Source organism: Boleophthalmus pectinirostris, unplaced genomic scaffold (assembly GCF_026225935.1).
Source record: "Boleophthalmus pectinirostris isolate CB_2022bp ecotype Guang Dong unplaced genomic scaffold, ASM2622593v1 HiC_scaffold_23, whole genome shotgun sequence".
Lineage (NCBI taxonomy): Eukaryota > Metazoa > Chordata > Actinopteri > Gobiiformes > Gobiidae > Boleophthalmus > Boleophthalmus pectinirostris.
This window is the reverse complement of record NW_026571207.1, coordinates 17,470,909-17,485,136: the sequence shown is the minus strand read 5'-3', so window position 1 is coordinate 17,485,136 and position 14,228 is coordinate 17,470,909. Positions and strand designations below refer to the sequence as shown.

Sequence of the window (14,228 nt, the reverse complement as noted above, 5' to 3'; positions counted from 1 at the left end):
ATAAAATATAATAATTGTGATCATTTTAGAAGCAAAATTAAGGCCTAATTTAAAGTCATTTCTTAGTTTGCTTTTTAAGTCACGTCATATATCAATTTCTGCATTCAGAAAGTTTGATTTTATAAAGCTGATCACCCAAAAGAGGAATAGTTTATACAATTAAAACAATGTGAATTCAAGAAAATTTGGAAATTTCACTGTTGTTTGGTCATGGGATCAATAATCATGCATAATCATTGCATTGTAGTGATTCCTTACTATGACATAACATATATGGGGGGAAAAGTGTCATAAAATTTTCCAGTTGATTTCCTAGCATGTTGATAATGACTTGTTTATCTAGTTGGTTCAGCATTTACAGCTTCGGCAATATGCCTTCAGGCTTGATACAATCCCTTTGCTAATACATTTATAAACATAAGAGTAGCTGAACTGTGTGTGGTAAAACTGAAGCAGGGATACTGAGATGAGCATGATTTTGAACAGTATATAGGCTTTTAAGTTAAATAATTATCCTATTCACATTATAGGTTGATTATGCCATATTACAAATATTAGCTTCACAAGTAAATTTTTAATGACTGTAGTTGATGTGTATTTTTTTCAAAATGCAATTCATCATACATCATGATGGCAAATGTTCCTTGGAGTCTCTAATTTGCTTTATTGCCTTCCCTGTCACATTTTTGTTCAACATATATTTCTTCTTTGGTAGCATTAGCATAGATTATAATGACATGTGCCTTGAGCTCTGGCATAGGTGATCATACACACAGCCCACTCTGTGACAAGTAAAGAAGGATAAACTTTGTGGAGCTCTGTGGCTTTTAGAATGTTTTTTTTTCTTTTTGCTTTCCAGACCTATGCCACATCAGACTATTCTGTCAGAAAATGTGTTTGGTCTGGGTGCCCTGCAAGCTGTTCCATCCCCTCTTCAAAGTGCAATAAGGCCTGGTGGGCTACTTTTTCAAAGCAAATATTCCCCCAAAGGGAAAGGAGAGATGGCTGACTCTATAAAACCTTGCCATCTTATACTCTTCTTTTGCTGCCAGTTCTTTAGTGTCACGAGAGAAAAACTATGGGGGAATTTCACCCAGGGGGTCCTCATTGCTGTTTATTCTTCAACTATGGGCTCCTCCCATCCTGAAACTTGCCTGTGGGTATCGGGTTGTTGTGACACACCTTTTGGACTACCATCACTACCCCCTCTCTCTGTCCGTCCTCCCTCCCCCTCCCTTCGCCTCTACAGACATCACACCCCCAGGGTCCGACTGCAACACTCTGGGCCATCATCAGACCAGAGAGTGTGAGAGGAGGGAGAGATGGAACAGTGAGGAGGGCCTAAGCTAAAGCTCTTGTGACCAGAGGGTCTCACAAACAGGGAGAGACAGATTAATCTACTCATATCAGATTGGAATATTGATGTTAACATTGTATTTGGCATATGCTGGTGACATTGATTTTGAAGTAATTAAACAAATGTGACTAAAATCAGTTGCCTTTTTGAAATAAAGTAGGTTGGTCTTAGAACATTAATTTAACTATTAACACATTAATTAACTTTCACTATGAAATGCATTTGCTGGATTCTTTTCATAATGGTCTTTGGCAAATACATGTAATTTCTTTGAGAATTGTTGTCACCCTGTCTTTGTGTTTTCCAGGTGTAGATGCTCCAGGCAGAGCAGAACCCAGCCTGTGTGAGGGACAGGGTTGTTCCCACCTGGCCCACAGGGCTCCACTAACACTCTCTACCATCCACCTTTGACTGGATACATCAGCACAGCACCCACGGGCCCATCAGCACATTCTGAGGAGTGGTCATTACTGGGATATTTCAGGCTACACCCTGACCCCTGAACTTTCCTGCCATGATGACTGCAGTGCAGTCGGGTGAACTGGTGTTTGAATTTGCCAGCAACGGGATGGATGAAATTAATCAGGTAGCTATGGCTTTCAGAAAATATCAACAGCACATTCTTCACCACATAACTGTTAAGCCTACAACCATATAATGTAGATGAATGTGTATCATCTCAAATGAGCCCATAAAAGATCTAAACACGGTGGTCACTGGGGCACGATCATGCCTGGCTAATGACTCCAATCTACAACATGGTCAGGGTACATCTCAGGCTGGGAGAGTAGTGTGGGCTGCTGGGAGCTCTTAATGGAAAAAGTGCAGTGACATTAGGGTGCGTGGGAGCGGAGGGAGGAGCTTAGTGGCGTCAGAGTGACTGTTGCACGTATCATTTCAATCTGTCACTATGTGATTTTGCATTATATGGGCAGGTGTGCGGTTATCTCCTTCCCACCCCCTCCTCTAAATCCAGTGTCACAAGCTTGATTGTAGTGTGGACGTGTCTTGTTTTTGGTATCTGTGTGTGACATGTTGTCACTGGATCCCAGAAAAGCACCGCTTCAGGCCTAACCTGACAGACCAGTTACTGGGCTGCTGCTTGGAAGGGATGGGACCATTTGACTCAAAGGTCTCACATTGTTCCAGCTTTGTTTCTCACTGTACCTACTCAGCCTGTTATACAGGCACTGTGCCCACATGTGCTAAGTTCTGGAAATACCCCCCAAACAAGAGACAGTGTTAACATTATACCTCTTTAGCCATTTTGTATTTGGTTTGTCTATGACAAAACTATAAGCAGCTCTGTGCAAATACTGTTAGGGCCATTATATTTGCTTTAGAATCCAATTCATGTCAACATTTCTATAAAATTATTCATAGTTCACACCACATAATAGATGTGGTGATCCGCAGCACTGCTCGTTTAAACACATATTTTGCGTGAGTAAAGTGATAAGAGGTGTATACAGAATACAGGAGTGTTTGTGAATGAACAGGTGAAGCAGAAGAGAGTAGTTTGTGAGAGGAACAGAGTGCTCACAGTTGCTGTGGCTTTCACGCAGAATAGGGAACTCAGAAATGCAAATTGACCTGATTCTTATCTCTACATTTTGCTGTACTAGAAATAATATGTACTAGAAATAATATGCAGACCAACAAAGAGGAATAAGTTGCTGAAGGCATATGCAGCCAAACAACCTAGTGACATTTGTCCTGAAAAGACTCCTGATAAACTTATCTCTCACGGTTTTGTAACTCTGGTGTTTAAGATGTCATCTCCATTTTGTTTGCATGACCGCACTCCTCACTTGTTCTCAGCATAAACAGAAAGAAGTAGAGGTCTACACCCACCTTCAGAAGTGTCTCATACTCTGTCAGCAGAACTTCAAACTTTTCAGACACTTTGACAAGAGGCAGTAGGGCTCAACAACAGTCAAAATGTCCACACATGCTTCAGTCAAGGACTGCGAGCAAGACCCACTGCTTTACTGCCTTCACTGTGGAGTTATCTGATAATGTGTCTAGCAATGCTCTCATTAATGAGAAACATTTAGCTTATGTCAGTGAGACATGATAACATCTGTAGTCAAAGCATAACTCTGAGGTTTTGTGGGCCTCATGGGATCTTGTGATTTCTCAGACACTGCTGACATGTCTTTCTCCCACACATTTACGTTAGTACTGAGTTATGTATATTTGGAATAATTACCACAACATTCTATTTAGCTAAGCTATATTACTTAAGTACTATTACTTCAATATTATGATACCTCTTTAGTCCATTCTTTAACTAACACTACTAAGACAACATTCTTGAATAATTAGCTAGCTTGTTAGATTGCTGGTTAAACTGTAGCTAATTTGGGAGGATTGTGGTGGTCTCCAGTGCCCCCCACCCTGCTCCTCCATTCCCCCATCTCAAAGCCCAAGCACCTGGTATGCCCTAGAGGTCCCTCAGCAACAATGGACATTTGTGCATAGAGACAGATAAGCCTTTATACTAGTTCGTCCTTGTGCACCTTTCCCCCTTTTTTATCAAGTTGTGACTCAGGGAATGATTGATTCAGAATTAAATAAATCACCAAGTGTCAGTACATATGTTATTGGATGAGAGCAAAGTCAGATAGTTTTAAGGGAGTGGAAGATATGTGCACTGCAGGTAACTGACTCATTGTTTCTATTTATAGATATTTTGCATGTGAAGATTCCGTTGTGCCATGTAGAAATAACACTTAAATGTCATTGTTAACGTGGTTTAATAGAACCATGTCTTTGAAGTGTGTTTTGCTGCCATCTGCTGGATACTTTCATCACTGGCTGTTGCTGTCAAAACAGCCAGACTGACACTTAATTTGAAGCAATTGCCCTGGCCACTGTAGACACTGTTCGACCACCGTTTATCCCACTTAATTTCCCCTTCTTTTAGCCCATCCGTAGTCCTTGCATACTTCCATGTGCTTTGAAATAAATGGAGTAGGACAGCTGTCACTCAAGGCCCCTGAAGCTAGCCAACATGGAGGACCATCTGATGCACTTATTCAGAGGATGAACTGATTTAGTGCTTGTATTTTCTCCTGCTGACATGAGGCACAGAGGGCTCTCCACACAGGCTTTTGTTGAAGAAGCCTCTGATATTTTTTTTTTCTCAAGTCCCTCTCATGTCTGGTCTCGTCCATGCCCAGCCAATTCCCTTTGTCCCACCACTCTTCTCTCCACCCTTTGCCCGTGCCATGTCTGAAATGAGTCGATGAATTGTAGCTCAGAATTCCCTAGCATGGATTTTTTATTTATTTTTTGGCTGTGATGAAGGGGTTGCTTGCCTACAAATTCATGATTGATCCATTAACATTCATCGGGGTTTATATAATGTGCAGGGATAGGATTAGCTTCTCAGTGTTAGTGGGCTAAATCAAACAGCTGGTTCCCGTCTTCCTCAGAGGGTCCCTGTGGGCTGCTGCAGTACCACAGAAATGAGCCCCTCCTTTTTCAAAGAATGCGCCTCTACATCAGCATAAGTCTACATGCATATGCAGTATAAGTAATGGTTTTCTGTTCAAATTAGGCTGCATATTTTATATTTAACCAGATAAAGTTGGAATTATGCTGAATTACTATTTTTATTTTATTCATGTTTACACATTTTTAAACAGACAGACATTAAAAGGCTTGAGCGACAACAAATAAATAACTAATATGAAGCCATAGAAGTTTCTTACACAACCCTTCAAAATTAAATAACTAACTAAAATTAACTAACTAAAATTATACACACAATAAATATTGAGCCTCAAAGTACATTGTTCCTGCTATCATATATTGAACCATAAGTAATTATCATGACAGGCTTAGTTTTAGAGTCTATATAGTCCAAATTAACATGTCCGTTATCACATTTATTACAAATAATAGTTGCAGCCCTAAGTAAACCTAAAGCATATTGGTATTTCAACTTGTACAGACTTATGTCCATTATCCTATGTCTTCCTCCTCAACTTTTGAACTGAGATGGCAAGAATGAAATTTTTTTAAAAGTTTGAAATGGAAATAGTCATGGCACATGCAGTGCTGAGTACATACACCAATAGCAGCTTTGTTCCTCTTTGTATTGTACCATAAACAATTAGAGTAAATTTGACTGCAAAGGTAACAATTAGAGAGTGTCACCTTCACAAAAGTGCCCAGACCTGTTTATGCTCCAGATGGTTTGAACGGGTTTATTTTGATTCAGAGTGATTTTTTTGTAAGAGGGTTGAGAGGGAAAGTCACCCAAAAGTTGAAAGGGTTGCAGAATGAATAAAATACAAAATACTCATATATAAGTACGCTACAAATTTATCCTAACGGTCTAATCTGAGATGTTTTGTCTTGTTTGTAGTTGGATGACCCCTCTGTATTCCCGGCCGTGATTGTGGAGCCAGTGCCGGCGACTGATCTTCTGCAGGTGTACTCAGGGCTGGAGTCTGATGAGGTGACCAACGGCATCATGGTGGACACAACGCTACATGTGGTAGAAGAGCCATCCATGCTCGTGGGAGGAGTCAACCTGTCTGGTAAGTTCCATTCAGTACACCTAATTCTTTTTTGTTTTGATGGTAATACTTGGATGACCTGTAGCCTACTATTTAAACTGGACTGATTAGTTTGCCTTGTGCACTGTTTTGTCTAAAAACTGAAAAACTTTTTAAAAATTATTTTCCTGTGATTCCAAAATATGTCTCCTTCAAACTCATTCAAGGGCTTTTTAGTTGTTAGGTGAATAATCTTGGGAATATTTTTTTTATAAAAGAACTCTAAATACCTCCTCACGAGGAAGTGAAATTAGAATAAAATGTTCATACTTATCATGTTATTTTTAAGTTCTCCTACTGCCTGGTGAAATAAAACAGGCACTGGTTGTCATGGCAGCAATTCAGTCATTTCCCACAAGGTCCCCACATACAATTAGGAGCAAAGCACTCAAATGCATTGACTTACAAAAATCTCACGGCCATGTTTTTGTGTTTGTTTTTTTGGATAGAAACAACAGTATCTGGTGCAGAGGACAGCATGGAGACAAATGAGGCGGCAGCAGCACTTCTCAATATGGAGTCTCCAAATAACATTCTGGATGAAAAGCGAATGAGTAAGCCCTGTTATTATATGTTATTAATATAGCACAACATTATTTTCTTTATATTGTGCATAATGATTTGTGCGTTATGGGAAAAAAATACATGAAGGTATTCCTCCAGTTTATGATTCTCATAGGGTCAAGCAAAGCCTGGTCAAAATTAAGGTTAGGTTAAGGTACACTGAAATTTGTGTTGTAATCTTGACTCCTCATTTTAAAAGTGTGATATAGTAGTGTAGTACAGAATGATATCTTCTCATCAACACAGACCTAAGCTGTGCTGAAATCCTTGCCAGAGCCTATTAGCAACATATTCTTTGCTAAAAATATATATGAGTGTATCCTAAGGTTTATGTTATTCATAGACAGGCAAACACTGGCTATGTGCAATACCAGGTTATACATTCACTAAACTAGACACATACAGCATGATGTACTGATGTGTTTCCATGCTTTATGTCATGTGTAAATCTCCCCTTTATGCACAGTTCACGCGTATGGCATGTTGGAAGCAGACTTGACATATGCCTCGCTCAGACCAGACCAAATTGACAACAGTGGCCTTGACATGTCCTTAGACGAGGACACTTCTTCCATGGATGAGATTCCACAAAAGTGCAATTTCAAACCACAAAAGAAAACCAAAGGTAACCCTGCAGTTCCGCTTCCTCTCATTTCTAAAACACAGGTCTTATTTTCACTCCACTCGTAAAGGTAATTGAGTGACTTCTCTGTGACCTTGCACCTTTTAATACTCTACCCTGCTATTTGATTCATAGTGCGGAAGCCGAGGCCAGTGCGCCCCTGCTCGCCCATCACCACCCCTACCCTGCCACTCAAAAAGAAGAGCAAGGAGGGCAAAGGTGAGCCACACTAACTAGTAGTCGTCTGTATAATGAGCCAATAAAATGCAAGGTCTGTGCGCCTCTTGTGTATGCTGTTTTCTCTCTGGTGAGATGCTCTAAAAGTGCTCCTCAACCCCTGCAGTCCAGAGGGGGTGAATCTGCTGCAGTTAATGGATGGGGAGGACTGCAGAGTGCCTTGTTTCACAGGGAAGCACAAGTGATTGCAGGCTGGAGGGCACACTGATGTTAGACTGATACAAGCAGACTGGTGGTGCGCAGTGTGAACCCTCATCGCACCATAGAGGGTGACACATGGAGTTACAGTGTGTGTGTGTGCATGTATGTGTGTGCATGTGTGTGTGTTGTGAGTGTGTGGGGAGTAGGGGTGATACAAATACATCACCCTGTCATGTGTCTTGGATCTGATGCATTTCAGGGAGTGTTACTTTTTTTAAACCGTTGTGGTGTAAGCATTGCACAAAATGGAGTAATCCAGTTCCAAGCTTGCTATTTTTAATTTCCTGTTTAGGCAAATAGTAATTTGATACTCTTCATTGCAAGAAAATAAAACACTGATTTAAAATGCAAATTGTATTTTATATGCTGTCTAGAAATATGAAGGGATCTAAAGTCCTTCAAACAGAAATGTATGGCAACATTTTTAATTTAATGTATGGTAACATTTTCAATTGTGATTTTACCATGATCCTAAATTTGACGTTTTTAATTTTAGATTTGGATTAGTGTATGGTTAAATGTTTTATCTTTATTTTGGGATTACAATGTGAAACTGATTGGTTGAAGGTGTTGCCAGTAAGCAGTGAATACAACATACTAACCACACAGATTGAAAACTGATTGATTTGAATTGACTGACTTCTTGATGGCAATCAGAACGTCTCAGTTTCAAAAAAATATTGTGCAGATGAATCTTTCAGACTTTTTCTACCACTCCTGGATGAATGAGGGATTTCACCAAGAACAGCATACTAACTATTTTTGTGTAAAAAAAATAACTGCTATGGAACACAAAATAACTATTTAGAACTGCCTGACTTGAAAGGTTTTCTTTATTTGTTGCAGGCAATACCATCTACCTGTGGGAATTCCTCCTGGCTCTTCTGCAGGATAAAAACACCTGTCCCAAATACATCAAGTGGACACAGCGGGAAAAAGGCATCTTTAAGCTGGTGGACTCCAAGGCAGTTTCCAAGCTTTGGGGCAAACACAAAAACAAGCCTGACATGAATTATGAGACTATGGGACGAGCTCTCAGGTAATGGTGTAACCTAGTGTAACCTCTGTATGGTTTATCTTGTATTTTCATAAAAGTGAGACTGGACGGATGACTAAACAAAAAAATTAACTGTGCACCACATCTAAAACTATCCCTCAATTGTTGCTTGTGTTATGATCTTTCAGGTACTACTACCAACGAGGGATTCTAGCAAAGGTGGAAGGGCAACGTCTTGTTTACCAATTTAAAGAAATGCCTCCTGATTTGGTTGTCATAGAGGATGAAGACCCAGGCTCTGATGTAAACTATGGAAACCAAAGATCCACAAATGGGAGGTCTGTGGTTCGCAAGGGAAACAGTCGAACCCATAGCCAGCACCATCTCCAGGCCAGGAGCATGAAGAAAGAACCTGATGATGAGATTTTGTACAGACACATCAAAGAGGAAGAACTGGACGAACAACTACAATCTGTTCATATGCTGCAAGCCAGTCAAGGTGCTCTTATTCAGGACCCAACACAAGCTATGAGGTAAGGGAACACACAGCCAATGTACTTATACACACACATTTAAATTATGTTCATATTCACCACAGGGAGTATAAAAATCACTGATTAGTAAACTGCAGATATTGTTTATTTGATACACATTTATTTATAATTTATTGTTGGTTGATAGTTAAATGACACCCCTTAATTTTGACATAATGGCATTAATAATTCTATTATACATATGCCATCATACAGAATTACTAACTTTTTATATTGATATTTATATAACACAGAGCTGGCACAGTTCTTAATGTATTATAATTTACAGATTGGTTGTGTGAAGGCAAATGAAAAGGCTATTCAGAACATGTAGTGAGTTGTACATGAGTTGTAGGAACTAGATCCCAAAGGTGGCAAGTCTTTACAACAATGCCTCATGTTACATATTAAATGAGCTCTAGTCTCTGCTTTGGTGTTTTGTTACTGTATCAGTCAGCTGCATATTTTATCAACTATTCAACATTGTTTGCACTTGAAAAACATGGAGAATAATGACTACTGCAGTACAACAGACAGTGTAGTTTATTATATTAATAAGGGCATTAGTTTTGCTGGGTAGGATTATAAATGTGCACTGTGTAACTTCGCAGTAAGGCTCCATTAAAAAATAATCCTTGTCTATATTATGAAGACACAAAATTAATATTTGAATACAACAAGGCTAAAAGAGAAGATGAAGAAACCCGGTTAGATACTCTGTTTGCTGGTTTATTTATGCTAAGCCTGTTTATTCTTTCTCCTAAGGAACATCAGTGCTCCCACATCTGTTCCCATGGTTATGACTTCACCTGGATCTCTCCAGTCCATGCCCCTCACAGTTCTGGCCAATGGGGACTCAGCCACTTCCTCCCCCCCTCGGGTCATACTCCACACAGTACCCTCTGGCACAGCTGCTGGGAAGGAGATGCTCACCATCCAAACAGCCTCTCTAACAGGTGGGGCCAGCAGTCTTCAAGACGGCCTACTTGTCACCAGCCTGAACCCCTCCATGATTTCTTCCTCCACTTCCTGTACATCTCCACCAGGAGTCATTAGTTCAACTGCTTCAAACATCAATGGGCTGCCACGCCTGGTAGCCATCAACACCACCTGTGGGCAGACTATGGTGGCTCAGCAGCCTGGCACTGTCATTGCTACAGTGCTCAAATCCAGTGACCTCTCTGGGCTGCAGGTCAAAGAGGAGATGTTGGACCCAAGCTACTTCCAGTCTATAGTGAACGGTGATCCATCACTGGCAGCAAATACATTTGAAAAGCTGGAGGTGGGCGAGTCCGAGCTCTCTTACCGAACTGTGATCATTGACAGCAGTCAAGAGCACAGCCAAGAGGCTGAAAGTGAAACTATAATGAACGGACATGCCTCCCAGAGCAGCAGCCCCAGTGAAGGCCTGACCCCTGTAGAAGAGTTGGAGGTGCACGGGGAGATGTCTCTACAACCACAACACAGTCTCAAAAGTCTGGGCGAGCTCCCCCTCTCTCTGCAGTTGCCTGCAAACTTTATCCAGATAAAGGCAGAGTCTGCAGAGGCCTGAGGGCAGTGGGACTCCTCACATGCTCCACCAAGAGCATTTGAACCAATTTGACCACAAACTAAATGTTTCTATTCCCTCCACAGTAATCTGATCAAAGATCAGAGCAAGGGATCTTGCAGCACAGTGCTCTTAAAGGTTGTTAAGCTCAGCCTCAGGATTTATTGTTTACTCACACATTTGTGACCATGTGCCTAATTTTCAAGATTTGTGGGATTGTTTGTTTAGAATAAATCCCTGTTGAGACCTGGAATTACCTTTGATAGACTTTCACCCAGACAGACACATGCCCACGAGGAGAAGCGCCATTGGATAAACCAGTGATCTCTATAAACCATATGTGCCAGTTAGTAAATTACCCTAACATTATTTTATGTTTAAAGAGACTTGCTTTATACCAGCTTAAACCAAAACAGGAGACTGAAAGCCAAACGGTGCAGTGAATGAGATGAGGGCATGCCCAGTGCATGTGTGTTTAAACCAGATACTTTGCTCTTAGAGCTCAGCTGTGTGCCTTACAGGAGGTTTAAAAGCTCAAGACTTTGGAAACAACTTGCAAACGATTAACAATGGGCTAAATTGCTTTCAAGAACTTATTTCCTCATTTATTTTGATACAACCATAAAAGCCATCCATCCTCTCCCACTATGCGCCTTAAAACACGGTGTTACTATGGAAATGGGCATTTGTGTGTTCCAAGGACAGTTGAACATCAAAGCTTTTTGTATAGTCCAAAGGCACCATTAAGATAGTGAGGCACAAGTAGAGAAAAATATGCAAGGCAAAGCAAAGTCTATATCTTCAAGGTTTAAACTGTGTTTATATGAAATGGAATATACTGTATAAATACATGTATATGTATACATTGATACAATTTAGATTCAAGTTTATGGCCACATCAAATTATTTATTTTGTGAATTTCTAAATTCTGTATAAAAAAGCGCATTTGACTTATACATGTGTAAACATGAGGGAAATGCAGTGAATATAACAGTGAGGATGAAGCTTACTATAAAAGATGATTACTTCATTTGAATAGCACCAGATACTGTATGATGAGGAGGTATTTTTTTGACTCAAAGCTTAATCGTACATTATTATACTGCTGTTTTATTGTTATATTGTAGATACCTTTTTGATTTAATCATGAATGTGCTTGGATTCTCCTTATGGTGGACATACACAAACCTTTAAGTATCTAATCACCATTGTGCTCTTGAATTTATGCCTTTCCTCTGCTTTTCTCTCTCTGCTGCTCCAGTTCAGCCCCATTTCTCTCTTCTCCTGCTCAGGGGTCAGTCCAGTCTGTGCCTTCTTCATTTGCTGGCCCACTTTGTTAAGGACCTCTCAGGGCAGCCATCTGATTGGCCCCTTGGTCCTGCCTGGATGAAGCCATATTGATCCTGAGCGGTTTGTCGGCTAAATTGGTTGTATTTTCCCCAGACTGTAGCTTCACGCTGAGGGCATTGAGACATACTGACCTCCATCTGCTCCAGCACCTAAGGACAGGACTTAACTGCTGCTTACACAGAGTCTGCTCCGAATGTATACATATATTTTTTTTTTAAGTTCGTATGAAAATTTATAAGGACAATCAATTTACACTGGGTTACATTTGCATTTAAGTCTCAGATCCTGAGCTGCTTTCTGACTTTCCTGTCTGAGCTATGTCTGCTAGTTTTTGTTGCGTTAACTGTCTTGGGTTGGCAATGGAGTTCTTTATGCTGAATATAGAATAGACTTTTACAAAAAAAAAACAACCGTCATGCATAATTAAAAACGATCTCTTTCCATGTACTCCCCTTGTGATTGTTATTTTGTCGCTTTTGTGAGGGAACACAGATGCATAAAGGCTATTTGGAGACATCAGCAAACAAAATTAAACCTTAGGGAATATAACTCCAACAGGGTTCACTTGGTCAATTAATTTCTTGTGCTGGGAATAATAAAAGTAGGTTCATTTTCTTTCATAAACTTATTGTGTGGATGTGCAGGGACATTTGACCACATGACATTTGAAAAGTCAGAAAAAGCCAGTGTGGTGACTGGCTGGGAGCCATTAGCAGACTGTAGACTGATTGGACTGTACTTAAGAGTGGTGCTGCTTCTCCAGTGCAGGCTGTGGGCGGATGAATACATTAACATATGACATGCCCAGAGCTGGAGACAGCGGAGAGGGTCCCTGCTGCTGCTGCTGTGACTGAATTGATGTGAGTGCTGAGGAGGTGCTGCTTGGCGAGTGGAAGGGTTGCACTGACGGAGATGGATTACAGCATGTGTTGTGTGGATGTGAGTTTTGGCTTGGATGGAGCGCTTGTGTGAGGTTTCAGGGAGGGTGGCGGGTGGAGGAAGCTGTCTGGCAGTCGGCTGTGCCTACAGAGCCTGGCGTTGCCTACACCCACACTTCTGTGCACCTCGCCTTCCAATACAGGGTTTAAGCACTCGCATGGACTGTAGAGGGGCAGTGTGTGTGTCCTCTAGGGCTCAAAGGCTGTTTAAAGAAATATATAATATTATAGATTAACATGAATGTTTAAATTATCAATAAACACATTATTTCTATAAATTTCTATTTTGTATCCATTACATTTTTTATCAGTTACATCAATTCTAATCTTCTATATTGCTCTATAGATCTTTGCGCTGGGGAGAATGTATGCCTTTAATTGTTGCGTCAGTGGTTCTACTTTTCCCGCCAACACCATGTACCCCAAATTCGGACCACATTAGGCCTAAATAAGGTCTATACTCTAAAATTAGACAAAACCGTGGATGTAAAAATGTTGTTTTTTTCCCCACAGGAGGACAACAATGTTAATAGATTTCTCTCTACATAAAATACATTCAGAAGGCCCCGCGTACCTGTAGAGGCATCCGGTGCACGTACCACAGTTTGAGAAGCACTGGTCTATGTTATGATCTGTTAATATTTAGAAGTAGGACTGTAAACGCCACAGCCTACTCCTTTAGCTGAAAATTAAAAACACTGAAAGCGGCCATTCTCGCTTCGACAGAGGGAAAGTGCTTTTAAAATCATTGCTCAAGCAGTGAACAAGACACAACCCTCTATTACACTCAAACAGACACTTTGCTTTTCCTGCTCAGCTCGCGCATCGATCGGGCTGCCATATGGTAAGCGAATGGTTGTTATGGATTACCAAAGTAATGGAAGGCTACTAGCATGCTTTATGTGCGCACTGCTCCAACTGGTGGTGACTGAATCAGAGAGAGCCCCGAAGATGGAGCGAGGAGGGCCGGGCCCGGGGAGAGAGGGAGGGAGAGAGGGAGTGCGCGGGAGGACTATTTCTGTGTCGCCCGCAGCCAATGACACCGCGCGAGTGTTTACTGCTGTGCCATGCTGCCTCTCACAGTGGGGACGGCTGAGGGATGACAACTGACATTATTGTGCCTCGAGCTTATGGCAGAAACAGTAGAAAGGAGAAAAAGAGATTTAACCACCAGCTCACCAGACTGGCCCGGACATAACGCATTGGATCACAATGCCTCATTGTCATATAAAAATATCTGTCTGTTTTGATTTCTTGAAGGAGAGTAAGTAATGGATGAATAAAATATAATAAAACGACAAACCAAAC

The 14,228-nt window shown here is 40.8% G+C and overlaps 1 protein-coding gene across 6 annotated transcripts in view; it reads left to right on the top strand.

The window, feature by feature from the left end:
• Window positions 1–12,429, top strand: part of elf1 (E74-like ETS transcription factor 1) — a 31,808-nt gene extending 19,379 nt beyond the window's left edge. For all 6 annotated transcript variants that reach the window (XM_020923356.2, XM_020923354.2, XM_020923355.2 and 3 more), the window contains 8 exons: window positions 1,665–1,943; window positions 5,736–5,910; window positions 6,378–6,482; window positions 6,959–7,117; window positions 7,250–7,333; window positions 8,399–8,591; window positions 8,738–9,082; window positions 9,848–12,429. In XM_020923356.2, coding sequence (XP_020779015.1) covers window positions 1,872–1,943; window positions 5,736–5,910; window positions 6,378–6,482; window positions 6,959–7,117; window positions 7,250–7,333; window positions 8,399–8,591; window positions 8,738–9,082; window positions 9,848–10,634 — 1,920 coding nt within the window. In that variant the 5' untranslated portion in view covers window positions 1,665–1,871 and the 3' untranslated portion in view covers window positions 10,635–12,429. The remainder of the gene's footprint in view (window positions 1–1,664; window positions 1,944–5,735; window positions 5,911–6,377; window positions 6,483–6,958; window positions 7,118–7,249; window positions 7,334–8,398; window positions 8,592–8,737; window positions 9,083–9,847) is intronic.
• Window positions 12,430–14,228: the final 1,799 nt, after the last annotated feature.